Here is a 14,019-nt window from a genome sequence, read left to right as displayed (position 1 = left end):
CCACTTGTTTCATATCATGGCCAGACTTTCCATCACATGTCCCACATGAACCAGCAGAGGGCACGAGAGTGTTAAGCGAAAGGCGAGAGAGAGAGAGAGAGAGAGAGGCCCGTGCGGCTGAACAGAAGGATGCTATGCCAGGTGCTGCAGCATCAGCACCGCTCCTCCTCCTCCTCCTCCTCCTCCTCCTGTCCGCAACATCCCTCTCTCCTCACACTTTCTATCTGGCAGAGAGCGAGCGAGAGAGTGGAAAGACGCGCGTGTTTTTTTCGTTTTGCAACTCCGAGCATTGTTGAATGAATTAACATCAGAAGAAACCCGAAGGTAAGACGCTCATGTGGAAAATACGTTTTATGTAACGACGTGTCGGCCGTCAGAATCGGGCTTTTAAAAAGTGACGCACGTATTGTAGTCGTTTTATTTGGGTCTCTTGGGTTCTGGTTCGGTTCGTTAGCATTCTCAGCTTAATGTGCCCTTGATCATTTTTTATTTTTTTTGCAGTCTATTTATTCCATTTGACAAGATATGTTACGTTATTTCAGAGCCAATTTCTGCAAAACAAAACTGTGATATATAACAGGCTCGTGCTTTAAGTGGAGTAGTAGGCTAGAGGAGAGAGTGAGGTGTTGTTAGAGAGAGGGAGAGAGAGAGAGAGAGAGAGCTAGAGAGAGAGTGAGGTGTTGTTAGAGAGAGGGAGAGAGAGAGAGAGAGAGAGCTAGAGAGAGAGTGAGGTGTTGTTAGAGATAGAGAGAGAGAGAGAGAGAGAGAGAGAGAGAGAGGTCAGACAGTGAGGAGCTGGTTGGTGTGATGAATGGAGCAGGTCAGGTCTCTGTGGGTGATGCTAATGATCAGATATAGATTATCCAGGCTTTAGACTTGACTCCTGCTATGATCCACTGTACTGAGAGGTGGAGGGATCTGTATTTATTTTTTGTTATTTAATAAATATGCAGGGCATTAGTGTGCATTTACATTTTTGGGGAAGTATTTTTGTGTGCTCAATATTTGATTAAAAGTGTGTAGTCTATGTACACAATTATTTTATCATTATTTTCCTGTTAAAAAGCCAAACTATTCATAAACTGTATATATATATATATATATTTCTGGTTACAGTTTTCCTCTGCCACTCTGAGACTTGCCTGTCCCCCCCCCCCCCCCTCCCCGTTATTCTAATTGTTCTTACTTACATCCAAAGGAGTCCCTATTAGATGTTTAATACTTTTATGTTCTTTTCCAAATCTCCCATGCATGTCCTCAGCTTCACCTTAGTGTTACCTAGATGGGCCGGTGTAGAGGGAAAACAGTAGTGAATGGTGAAAGGTGAGCAGATTGGGGGCATGTCTTTCACGCTCAGCTGTCTCTTGTCCTGACTGAGTGGTGTCTGATGATCAGGTTGTCCTTGAGACTGTGCAGGGTGCTGTTTTTGTGTCCTTGTTAGTGTGTATCACTTGTTTGTAGTTCTTACTTCTTGGATTTTTTTGCATTGCAACCATTCAGCATTTGGCTTCATTGCTCAACCACATGGAGGGTAGATAATGGGAGATATGGGGTGTTTTAAAAAAAAATTGTGATTATTAGACTTGTCATTATCGATCCCATTATTATAGACTTCCCACAACTATGGATCTTGCAGTCCATTTTGCTAAATCTTGCCAATCCCTCGCAGTCATGCTGATGTGCAGGCTGACACGGCGTCAAAGCAGGGCAGCAGAGCCCGTGGCCTTGGCTTGTTCCTGATGCTGATGCATGTGTGATTGATTCATTACATCTGACCTCTGCAAAGTCTGAACAGCGATCAATTCAGCAGATCTCTGCCAGGAAAACCACTTGCAGCAACACTGTGTGTCTCTGTGTGTGTGTGTGTGTGTGTGTGTGTGTGTGTGTGTGTGTGTGTGTGTGTAGATGTGTGTGTTTTTGTGTGTTTACGTCCTCAGGCTCAGGAGTTATGTATGTGTGTGTTGTTTTCTGCAGGTAAGACAGTTTGTCACAAACCCCATGAGTGTAGCGCACCGGTGCGACCTTCAAGGTCATTTAATAGGACAGAAGAGAAGCGGAGGAGGAGGAGGAGGAGGAGGAAACGACAGAAGCTAAGTGAAGCGAAGGAGAAAGATGAGGAAAAAATGCAAGTCAATTTCATGTGGTAGATTAGTATTTACAAGATTGTTTTTCTCCATTTTACTTGTGTTTCTTCTTTTTTTCTCTTTATTGTGCACAAACAAGTATGCTCAATGTCCACGACTACTTTAAATGCAATGGATTCTTGATTATTATTAAAAGATTTTTTTTTTAAACATAATTAAACATGTTTATTTAGGGACCAAAAGCAAATGACTCACTCATCTGTGTTATGATCTGAAAGGATTTTAAAAAGGTGTTATTTAGCTAGTGGCACTCAATTGCGTGAGTGAATTTGGTGTGACTGAAAACTGTCAACACAAATGCACACACGCACATTCTCAAATTCACGCTGCCTTTGTCTGGAAGGTGGCAATGAGCTTGTTGTAGCTCCTCCCCTGCAGTCACAGGCAGGACATCAGAGGGTGAACAGAGAGGCACTCCTCCACTGATGACACACAAATGCACATATAAACACACACACACTTCCCTATCCTGTGGGGGAGCCAACATGAAAGACTTACATTTGTGTATCCATTTGAACAGTCATTTAAACAGGGATTCCACAGACTGACTTTACAGTTTTTTTTAATGTATTTTGTGGGCTTGGTTCATTGAAAGCATATCAGTCAGCACGCTGCGGTTAAGCAAAGTAATGCATCTCGTCTATGAATGAACTCAAGTGCAGGCAGCAGTTGTCCTTTTCATGAGGACAGAACTGTGAGTGCTTGGCTGTAATAGGCCACAGAGACATTCAGTGACTCCACATCGTTCATATTTTATGGCACTTCTCCACACCGTACATCACTGTTCTTATTCAGCCTTTTTTTTTTCCAAGTTCCCAAACATAAACACATCTGCTAGAATGTGTTAAACTGAGCAGCATTTCCTCAAGGAGGTCTGTGCCCCTCTCCTGCACTCTCTCCCCTTCCTTTATGCAAAAAAACAGCCCATTCCAACCATTACCATATTTTTTCTGCACATCATCACCACCTCAAAAAACCCTCATCCTGCTTCTTTCTTTCCTCACCTCTCACTGATCCTCTGCCAGGAGTCCCTCCCCCTCACCTCTGGGGTTTGCCACTTGCACATTACACATGCATACACACTCTCACACATTGCACTAGAAACCCCCCCCCCCCCCCCCCAACATTCCTCTCCACCCCCTCCTCCCTCTCTTTCTCTCTGCAGCATCATTTCTTTCTATTATCATATTTTCCTAAAATAAACACCAGTGACTCAGCCTGGCTGAAGTTGCACTCAGCTTCTCTTTGTCTGGACTCTCTCACCTTGCCCGCTTTATGTCTGACTGTGTGCGTCTCTGTGTCTGTGTGTGTCTGTGCGTGTGTTTGGGTGAGCATGTGCCAACTTGCGGCCCCACGGAGAATTCTTTGTCTGCCTCTGCTTTGCATCTGAAGTGAACTCCTCTCTCTCCTCCTTTCCTCTTTGTCCCCTCGTACAGTTTCCCCCCTGCCAGACATGCAAGAGTTAACATTTCTCTCTGCGACAGGAGCGAGGGTGGTGGGTGGGTAGGTGGGCGGGTGGGTGGAGGGGCTTTGCAAATAACAATGCGGTGCAACCAGCATCCAGCGTGGTCACACAACCTTTCTTTTCTCCTCTCCACTATGCTATCTCCAGTCTGGATCATTGTTGGTGTGTGTGTGTGTGTTTTAACTGAGCCTCAATGAGTCAATAAACACACGTGTCACGTCTTTCGCCTTCTCATTTTCTCCTGCAGGCTGTAGCAATCTGTTCTTCATAATCATACTAATCTCCCAACCAGTCCCTCTTTGTCTTACGTTCTCGATTTATCTTATTCCCGTTGTCATTTTCTCTTTTCATTTCCTGCACATTTGTCTTCCTATTATCCATCTCGAAAGCAATCAATCCTTACAGGCTGCACAGCACGGCAAAAGCAGACAGGAACCCAGGACTTTGTCTGATTTCGCAGGGACTAATTCCCAGTACTTGCCGAAAGCTAGGCGAATATATCACGATTAGGAGATGGTAAATTTCCTCAGTGGTTGCTTTTTTTTTTGTGGTAGACCTTTTTTGAAAGCCACATTTCCTCTCCTAGTAAGAAGCTGTCTCTTTGTCTCTGCTCCTGCTGCAGCAACAGTCACCTCATGAGACTGTGTAGGTGGCACTCTGAAGTGTTACCCTACATGCCTTGTGGACGCTCATGTTTTATTCTGAAAGTGACTCTTTTAGTTTACATAGTGATCATTCTCTGTCAACATGAGTTGCCTGTCTTTGTGTACTGTCGGCTGCGCAGTAAAAAAAAAGAAAAGAAGAGAGACAACCCATGTGTGGGACATCTTGATAGATGGATGTGTGAATCCCCTCCCTCCATTTTTCATTTTCCTCAATAAATCCGATTATGGAAATATTGTGATTTCCCAGTGTTTCCATAGCAGGTCGCAAATCATTCACAATAAGGAAATAATGCAGCTTTTATTGCAGATGATTTGATTTTTGTATTCCCTTTATTCAGTTAGGTATGACCACCCACTCTGACCTGTGATCCTGCAGAAATCCTGTTACAGTCCCTACTGCCATGTAGACAGAATCCCCCCCTCCCCTCCCCCCTCCCCCCATTGGGGTACAGAAAGGCGTCTGTGTGTTTATGGGATTGAAGGAGGAGAGAGAGGTAGAAGGGGATTATTTGGGCAGATGTAGCCTGCAGATGTGTCGTCTTTAAGGATGAAAATGGGATTGATCACTTAGCCCTGCACTTATTAACTCTGTATCATTAAGGTGGATGAACGGAAAGGACATACTTCCTTTTTGAGGAGATGGGAAACATAGAAATGAAGCTTAATTGGATACAGTTAGTTGTTGTTGTGACATACATAAAAGTGCAACTGGATGATTCTATTTCTGGATATTTCACATTCCTGCATCTCCATGGTGGTAATCCCTTTGCTGTGCACAGTGCATTCCTTTTTCTTTTTTTTTTTTTGGTTCACACATACACACTGAGCCACTGTTTAGTGAATCATCACTTGTGAAATTCTGTCTACCGGGTGTCTTTTGTGTCTCCTGTGAAAATGGTGTTCAGCTTATTTCAGTGCTATTTATGTCAGCGCTGAGATGGGAGGAGAAGAGAAGGATGACTAAAGCTTAGCTTATTTCTGAATAGGCGTTCTTGCTAAGCTTTATCCTGCTGTATAATGTGTGTGTATAGAATACAAAATACAAGAAGAGAGGGATACTTTTGCAAAAATAAACAAGAGGATGATTGCGCTTATTTTTTAGGTTTATTTTGGAATATACACAAGCCATACATGTATACACATGTCTGTAGAGGGTTTCACAAGTTCACACCTTTACACACACGCATTTCTAACACAAAACAGCCTCGGGAACATGGGCAAGGACATGCAAGGATGATGTCACTAGAGATTAATAACGTGCAAAAACAGGGCATGTTCTGTATTAAAAGAAGTGAATTCAATCTAAAGGATAAGTGCTACAATGCATTTAATGTGAATTCTGCACTAAATCTAATTATGTCATGCTAACACTCAGGAGTCATAAATTATGGTTACGCACATTTCAACACTGCCCATTTGTGTTCCCTCATCTCTTTAGCTTCTTTTCAAGTGTGCTGGAATTCACATCTATGCAGAAGTACGTATATATGGATGAAAACGGGATGGCACTGGGGAATTTATGCACGTGTGTGTGTGTGTGTGTGTGTGTGTGTGTATGTGTGTGTGTGTGTCTGTGTGTGTCGTTGGGGTTCCCCTGGGACCTGGGAGCTGTAAAACCTGTCTGCTCTCCAGTGGGGGAGGAGAGGGAATAAAGCAAAGTGCCAAAGACAAATGGCTGCTGTAATAGCCACATGTGCTGCTGGATGGACAACAAAGACACTCAGAGGGTGTTTGCATACAATGTGTGTTTCTGTGCAGGTGTGTGTGTGTGTGTGTGTGTGTGTGTGTGTGTGTGTGTGTGGGCTATAATGTACTGCACATATAGTATTTTGTTGTCACTGTGTAAATATGTGTATAAAACTCAAACCAACTTCCTTCCCGGCATGTTTTGACTTATGACTTATTTCGAATAAATACTCATACATTATAGAATAGAGGTTTTTTTTTGTAAGTGTAGGTGTCTCTATGTCTGAAAGTTTGGTTGATTTATGATAGGGAGTGAACATTAATGTGAAGAAATGATGCAAGATCCTGATAGACAGCAGATACTGTATCTCAGATCACTTTTTAGTTCCTTCCATGCAGCCTTACAGATGAAGTAAAAAAATATATTTTCTGCAGTTTACTTAGGATGAAACCTGGCATTAGAATGTAAAAATGGAAATTTATGTTACGACTTTCATCAATGGGAACAGTTAAGTGCTAATTAGCATTATATATGGTGAGGGATTTCAATAATTACTTCCCTCTGCTCTCTCGGGCTTCTATCAGAAACTGGGCCTCTATAGCTCGTCCTATAGAGGTTCAAACGACGCATATTACCTTCCATCAGCCATCAGAAAGCTGTAACTCTCCTGTAACCATACTCCTACTGTCTGTATCCATGTGCATGTCTCATCTCTCCCACCGCATGTCTGTCTCAGTCTTTCACCCACACAGTTTCAGAAAAAAAAAGGAGGATGAGCAGGCATTTCTCCTCTCTAGTTTTATTTTTCTCCTTCATTTTCAGTCAGTCCCTCATCGTTACATGTTTTCAGCTCGTCATTTTCCCCCTTTGGAGAGGAGTCAGAGCCCTTGGTGGTTGAATGCATCACGAGATAGGTTAGAAGCCCACTAACTGCGGCTCTTGACTGAATTTGATCACTGCTGAGATAGTGTCTTCCCCCTTCCCCCATGCTCTCATCACTTCAGCCATGTGTCGATCTACCCACTCACATGGATATGATTGCTCCAAGAAGAGCAGTAAACACCTGGTGGGGAAATAACTGGCATTCACTTATATAATATATATATATATATATATATATATCTCTCTCTCTCTCTCTCTCTCTCTCTCTCTATCTATCTATCTAGCTTTGTGTATATTCTGTATGCACTACGCATTCCTGATGCTCTATGCTTATCCATGGCTTTGTTCATGGGTGTGAATTCACATGTTGAAAGCATTGCACACTAGATTTTTATGCATGGGATGTGAGTGTAAAGCTGACCTTCACAACAGCCTGTCTCTCTTTATGTGACCTTTTTCTCTGATGGAACACGCAGGGGTCAGAATGTGTATTCTCCAATTCCCAGGGATATGGTATCACCATGACAACCCATTTTTTTTTACCCCCTGCTGTTTTCCCAGAGGAGTTCCGACTGAGTCGTTACCTCAACTAGTGGTTGAAACAAAGCCTACCTTCATGACATATTCCAACTAAGATCAACTTAAGATGCATATATGCAAGAATGGTAACTGGCTTGACCTCCCTGACTTGCTTTGATTTCCATTAAGTAGTCAAAATTTGTGCAATATTGACATTTTTTGGGGCTTTCATACCTTCATTGTAGAGTACAGAGGATAGAATAAGGAAACTAGGATGAGAGAGTGGGGAATTACATGCAGCTAAATGCTGAGGTTTTGCGGTCGAATCCTGGGCCGCCTGCTTCAAGGACTATAGCCTCTGAACAAATGGTTCCAGCGTTTAAAACCATTTTAATTCCACTTTTAAATCCTTATTAGGTAGATTCATCTCATTTATTTAAAGCTCATGCAAGAAGCTTTTTGCTGGTTATGAAACTGAGCAAAACAAATACTGATGCCATTTTATGACCTACAAAAGCCAATGAGAACATCAGCATCAAGACTGGTTACTTCTATATTCACTAATGCCTGTAACTTAATGCCAGACAAAGTGATTGAATGCATGCCCCCATAACAGCCCAAGGCAAAGATTCTTCACAAGTGATAATCTTGACCTTTAATAGAAAGCAGGAGGAGGTCTTTAGTTTGAAAACACTACTTGCACGTGTACAGGACAAAATCAGCAAAGACATAGGAGGTACCTCCTTGTCCACAGGGGACACCAATACCAACGCAAACTGAAAGTTCCTCACAGGAGCTTTAATAACTTTGAATGAAATAGTGTCAATATATAGCTGACTTTGCTCACAACACTGTTGTCCATAAACTAATTCCAAGTTTCCAAGTGTGATCCATTTTCTATTTGCAGTGTTTACCCTGCTCCAAAAAAAAATTGGTTTCACCATTTCTTAGTCTTGTAATTGCACAATTCATATTTAAGTCATAGGAAAATTCAATTCAGCCCCTCACCAACACTAGCCCTGCTTCATCCACTTTAGTGGTTCGCTACACTTTAAGTGGTTTGTCATCAACGTAAGGGAGTGCCACAGCAAAGGAAACTTGTCAACGTTCTGGTCCTCAAATGTGTGGCTCCCAAAGCAAACCATGAAACACCTAATTTAGAAAGCCTTTTATCATCACAACTAGCCTTTTTTTTCACTGTCAGGCAGGTTCTTTTTCTTCTCCGTCGTACCATGTTTAGGGTTTCTTTCAGATTAGTTTTGTATGCCACACTGTGAGGTGATGTGCAGCACATTCTGGTTCAGCCACTGTGACCAAGCTTAGCGCTCAGCATCCCAAGACTGCTGTCATCAGCACAACCCCCTAGCACTACATCAGTGGCGTAATCGATCTGTCACCATGTCCTCTCGAAGAATTCTGTCGCTCTCTCTAATGCAACGCTGTGTCTCTTTCTCCCCCTCCCATCCCTCTCCATCCCTGCCTCTTTGAATTCTGTCTGTATGTGTTATTTCTAATTAGCTAATTATTTGATTGTGTGCACCAGCTAGGGGTAAATATTAGCTGTGTGCACAGAGGAAGGCAGTGTTTGGATTATTCTACAATGTTGTTTGTCTATTTGTCTACCACAATGAATGTTTTCCTCTGATTCTGAGCAATCTCTGATCTCAAACAGACAATTACAAATATATGGGTTTATTTACTAATATTTGACATTTCTATCTAGTATATATATATAAATGAGATAGGAAATGAGTGTTTGGTAATTTGAATATGAACGTTTCAGTTTTATGTTTTGTTTTGGTATTCAGTTCCCAAATCTTCAGCAACAAGACTTTTTGAGAGACTACACGTGGAAAAATGTGAAATATTTGACTCTTACGGCAGCCTTTAGGAATACAAATCAAATCCTTGAATGTTTCCCCTTGTCGTGCATTTGTCCAAAATGAAGCTCTACACACACATGGAGCTGCATCAGTTGTGCCACAGGCAATGAGAACTGCAGTCTAAGCAGTTCACTCAGATCACTGATATCAGTGCCACAGGACACATGGAGAAGGCACCTGCTAATGAGAACACACACTCCCCCGCTGCACATATAATTAGATGGTGGGAGTTTTATTTGAACTTTGGAAACCATTCAAATATTCAGTGTGATGGTTGGGAGACATTAAATACATAATGACAATCTAGGTCTAAAATCAATCATTCACCGCCTTCACAGATGACTGGATGCTACAGTTATAAAGATAGAATTAGCTTGAAATATCCTAAAAAGTTTTTTGTATGACGGAAATAGGCTTAGTTATACATGTAGCAAATGGTACTGTACTTGCAGGTTACATGAAACCGAGTGTATTCATATTCTGTTTTTAATGCTTCTGATTTGTCTCAGAGCACTTGCATAATTGTGGAGGGAATGAAGTAGAAGAAAAGTTTGAAGTCTTTCCCCTGAGAGCACGAACATAACAGACGTTTCATGTTGTCAAAGTGACGACTTTTCTTGAGTTCGTTACTGTAAGCCATTTTTTTTTTTTTTTTAAATACAGCTATGATAAAACTGTCCTGCCCTGACATTGTGTGACAAGCGCTGAAAGACATTCCCCCTCACTGCCCCCTGCTCATCTACTGACTACATGCTGCCAAATACAGTCATTTACATTGAAAAGGGTCAGAGGGAGACAACAATTTTAATCTCAATTGTCTGTTCATCCTGCAAGATGCTACTTTCGAATGTAGCAGGATTTGAGGTTGCTGTGCATGATTGAACTGTGGCATTGGCTCAATCAGCCATATGGCATTCTGGAGAGGACATGTTGAGAGAAGAGTGTTAACCCTCCTGTAGTGATAAAACCTACAGTATGGATTTATCCCTCCAGATCTGGTGTTTATACTCTAAGCCTAACACAACACCCATACATAATTTACAGTTTTCATGTTTGGAACATGTCTGCACATGAGCATATTAAACCCTCAACATTGGTTGTATTTTGATAATTTCTTGAGTTAAGACACTGTTTGCTTGTGTCATTTCTCCTATAAAGCCAACATTGAACATACTTACAATGCAGATGTTTCCCCTTATCCTCATCCCGCCTTATATTTCCCAATGTCTCTTGAGAAAAAAATGCTCATTACAAAACACTTTGCATCCTTCCATCTCTTCCTTCTCGCCTGTCTTCGTCAGACATCCGGGGGGTGACTCCACCACTTATACACAAGCAGACTGTAGCCTCTGCTCTACTTCAGTTCTCTCTTGGCTTATCTCCTTTCTTCTAGACCTGAACATCCATCATCATTTCATAATTGCTTTCCTATTATAAATGCTTTACTACCCTTTTGGATTCAAATATGCACATTAGTATTTCTTGAGGTCACCAAGCAACCAGTCAAATGAATGTAATGCAAAGAATCATTTTAAAGACGCTATTGCAAAGCACAAAACACTACCAATATTCAGTCATATGATTGATTGATTTGACGTTAAAATTGTGTCATGCATAAACAATATGCCCAGCCCAAAACAGTCTTGCAAGACAATGTGAATTTGCAATGCAATTTTTTGTGAGCCTAGGGCTACTAGCCTGTTGCTTGGGTATCCAAACGGATATTGATATTGTTTCATTTTTAATAGAACCATATCCAAGTGTTAAATTCTGGCATTCTGACAACCGTAGCACAAATGATCACTATGGCCATCCATTGATACAAGTAACAAAAAGAATGGAGTTGCTGACTATTCACAGCTGATTTAAATAGCTGTGACAGAGACCAGACTAAATATGAAGCACTTTAAATGGCTCTATAGGGAAAACAGAAAAAAGGGAATGGGTTTTTACAAAAGTGCCTTTAGTTGAGGCACACTTTCTAACAGTCTCCTTTACTTTCTTTTATTTCAGATTGAACAGACCTCCAGCTCCCTGAAGAACCATCAAAGTCATCCTTGTTAATGTAACATAAGTGGGGAGCTGAAGTGAAAAATATTTTATGAGATGACATTTCGTCCTTGGACTAATCAGCTGAAGGGCCATTATAACACGGAACCTGAAACATTTGTAGGTCTATACATGGCCTCAGAACCCTGCAGGTGTCTTTGAGCCCTTTGATTAAATCGATTCAAAATGAGCTTCCCAACTGGTATTCAGGGCATAAGGGTCAATGTTGAAAGAGGAGAGAAGATTGGCAACAACAAAACCCAAATCCAGTTCCCTGATGGGGATGACAATGCAAATCGATTAACTTCAGTGGGTGACCAAGAAGGAAGAAGACTGATGGAGGACACAGTGTACAGCACAAGCTCAATACCTCCTCTTGTTTCTCAGACTGACTCCCCAGACAAGTTGGTGATTTGGGGCTCTGAACAGCAATGTATGGAGCCTCAGCTGAGAGAATTTGAGGTTTTGGAGTGTCAGGAGATACATGCATTCTTGGGGAACAGGGATCAGGATGAGGACGAAGACGATGGTGGAAGTTTGAGAGATGGCAAAGACGAGGGTCCCATGTCAATATCCTCCAGCTCAACTGCCAGCTCTGCCTCAACTGGAGCGAGGAGAAATGACAATGACAGCAACAAAGTGGAGGGCAGAATACAGAGGGGCAAAGAGGTGCAGAAAAGGATTGCCTGTCACAGCACCGAAGAGTTAGACACATGTGTGACAGGCTCAATAGAGAGAAAAGACACCAGGTCAGGAAGAGTAGGAAACAGAGAGAGACAAAAGGGAGGTCTGAAGGAGTCCAAGTCAGAGACAAATGTGTTTGTCTCAAGTCTTTCAGCTGTTGCCCTCGGCGGGAGTCTATCAAGTGCGCTTGACACTAGCGTAGAAGCCCATACTTTCATCTCGATGTGCAACTCCAAGAGCAACCTTTATCCCAACACAAACAACACTACCTCAGCCGAGACAAGAAGAAGGGCAGCTCCTGTAGATGCCAACCAGACCTCCCCTCCATTGCATCCTCAGGAGAAGCCTCGCATTCCTCAGTTCTACAGCCAGGATCGAAGACATGAGGAGAAAAGTCTGCAAAGAAATGAATCCTCTTCTGATGTGGGTTTTGGCCAAAGAAGGAAAGCTGGCTTTGAGGAGAGGGTCATGCCACCACGACGGCAGCAGCTTGTCAGACCCCTCTGTCAGACGGAGACAGGAAGTGCAAAGAAATCAGCAGAGCCCAATGACCAACAGGTTGAAACAGGGCCATCTTTTTTCCCAAAACCCTCTCTAGATTCACACAGTTGTGAATCTAACAGAAAGTTTACAAAATCCTCTTTACGTGAACCATCCGATTTCTCATCCCTCTACCACGCATCCGGAGTCTTACAGCCTAGACAGCCAAACCCCGCAGTCCAGAGGGAGGCTCGTCCTGTAGAGAAACAGCCAGTTACAACTGCATGGCGGAACTCAAGTCCTGCCAATCCCTCCTCTCTTGAGAAGAGACCCCAGACTCAGCTTACATACAGAAGGAATTGCTCCAGTCCAAACAGGACAGGGGTTGATTCTAGGTCATCGACCCCTCCCCACTCCCCTCTCAGGACACCCCAGGGTTCACCACGCAGGCAATCCTCCATGTACCTCGTTTCCAGGAATGTCCCTGGAGTCGTTCGACACATCCCAGGATGCAACCCTGCTGTAACAACATCAGCTCAGGGCTATGGCAACAGTTGCATGAGAGCACCAGTCAAAACTAACATAAGCACAAGTGGAATCCCAAAAGCGCCTCTTAACAACCAGCAGAGCTCAAGCCCCAAAGAGAGCTCCCCATCACCTAAACTTAAACCGAAAGGAGTTCGGCCCAAAATCATCACTTATGTCCGAAAGAATCCTCAGTTTAAGCCTCAAGCTGCTGATGGACCTTATCAGGTATCCTCTCTACCATCCAGGCTTTCAGCATACACACATGGCCAAACAACCACTTCTTTCAAAGACACCACAAGAGACCCTTCCAAGCCTGAAGCAGAAACCAGAGGACCCCCCGTTCTTAGTGCCTCTAATCTGCTATATGACAAGTACCGCCAAGAGATGCAGACAAGCATCTTCCCATCAGGTGTGCTGAGCAGGAGTATCAGGGCCCCTGGACATACACACACTGTCCCACCTGCACACACTCACAGCCACACAGCACCTCCAAAATTGGGCAGCAAGGCAGACTTCTATGGGGCACCATCAGAGGTCAGTATTATGTACAGTCTTTTTCTAAGTTTAAGTTTGTGATTAAAAGTTATTGTCATTTCCAAACCTATCAACTATTGTCTTGCAATACAGCCTAATTATAAAATTGCTTTCTGGGCTTCCACATGGATTGGATTTTAATGCTTTAAAACTTATTTTCCAAAACGTTTCCTGTTAAACTAGCAAATAGAGGGACAAAGTTGGGTTAAAGAGAGAACATCTTAGATGCTACTTGATGACATTACTCGTACTACAATCAGAATCTTGACCCTAGCTGGGTTTGTGCACAGTCCACAAAGGATTTTCTACGAAGCTGGGCTCTAACACAATCCAAATGGCATTTATAAAGAACTTGCATTCAAAGTGCTTTGCAAGGCTTTTGCCATACTTCTATTCATTCACACATACACTCACACACTACCATGCAGTGTCCTGGCCTGACCTTTTAGCAATTAAGGGTTCAGTGTCTTACCCAAGGACAGTTTGAGTTTGTGGAAAA

The 14,019-nt window shown here is 42.6% G+C and overlaps 1 protein-coding gene across 2 annotated transcripts in view; it reads left to right on the top strand.

Moving 5' to 3' along the window:
* The first annotated feature begins 171 nt into the window (after positions 1-171).
* The window catches only part of mtus2a (microtubule associated tumor suppressor candidate 2a), a 44,783-nt gene continuing 30,935 nt past the window's right edge, over positions 172-14,019 (top strand). For both annotated transcript variants that reach the window (XM_020639826.2, XM_065962914.1), the window contains exons 1-2: positions 172-324; positions 11,259-13,520. In XM_020639826.2, coding sequence (XP_020495482.2) covers positions 11,481-13,520 — 2,040 coding nt within the window. In that variant the 5' untranslated portion in view covers positions 172-324; positions 11,259-11,480. The remainder of the gene's footprint in view (positions 325-11,258; positions 13,521-14,019) is intronic.

This window comes from Labrus bergylta, chromosome 14 (genome assembly GCF_963930695.1).
Source record: "Labrus bergylta chromosome 14, fLabBer1.1, whole genome shotgun sequence".
Taxonomy (NCBI): domain Eukaryota; kingdom Metazoa; phylum Chordata; class Actinopteri; order Labriformes; family Labridae; genus Labrus; species Labrus bergylta.
This window is presented reverse-complemented; position numbering and strand designations above follow the sequence as displayed.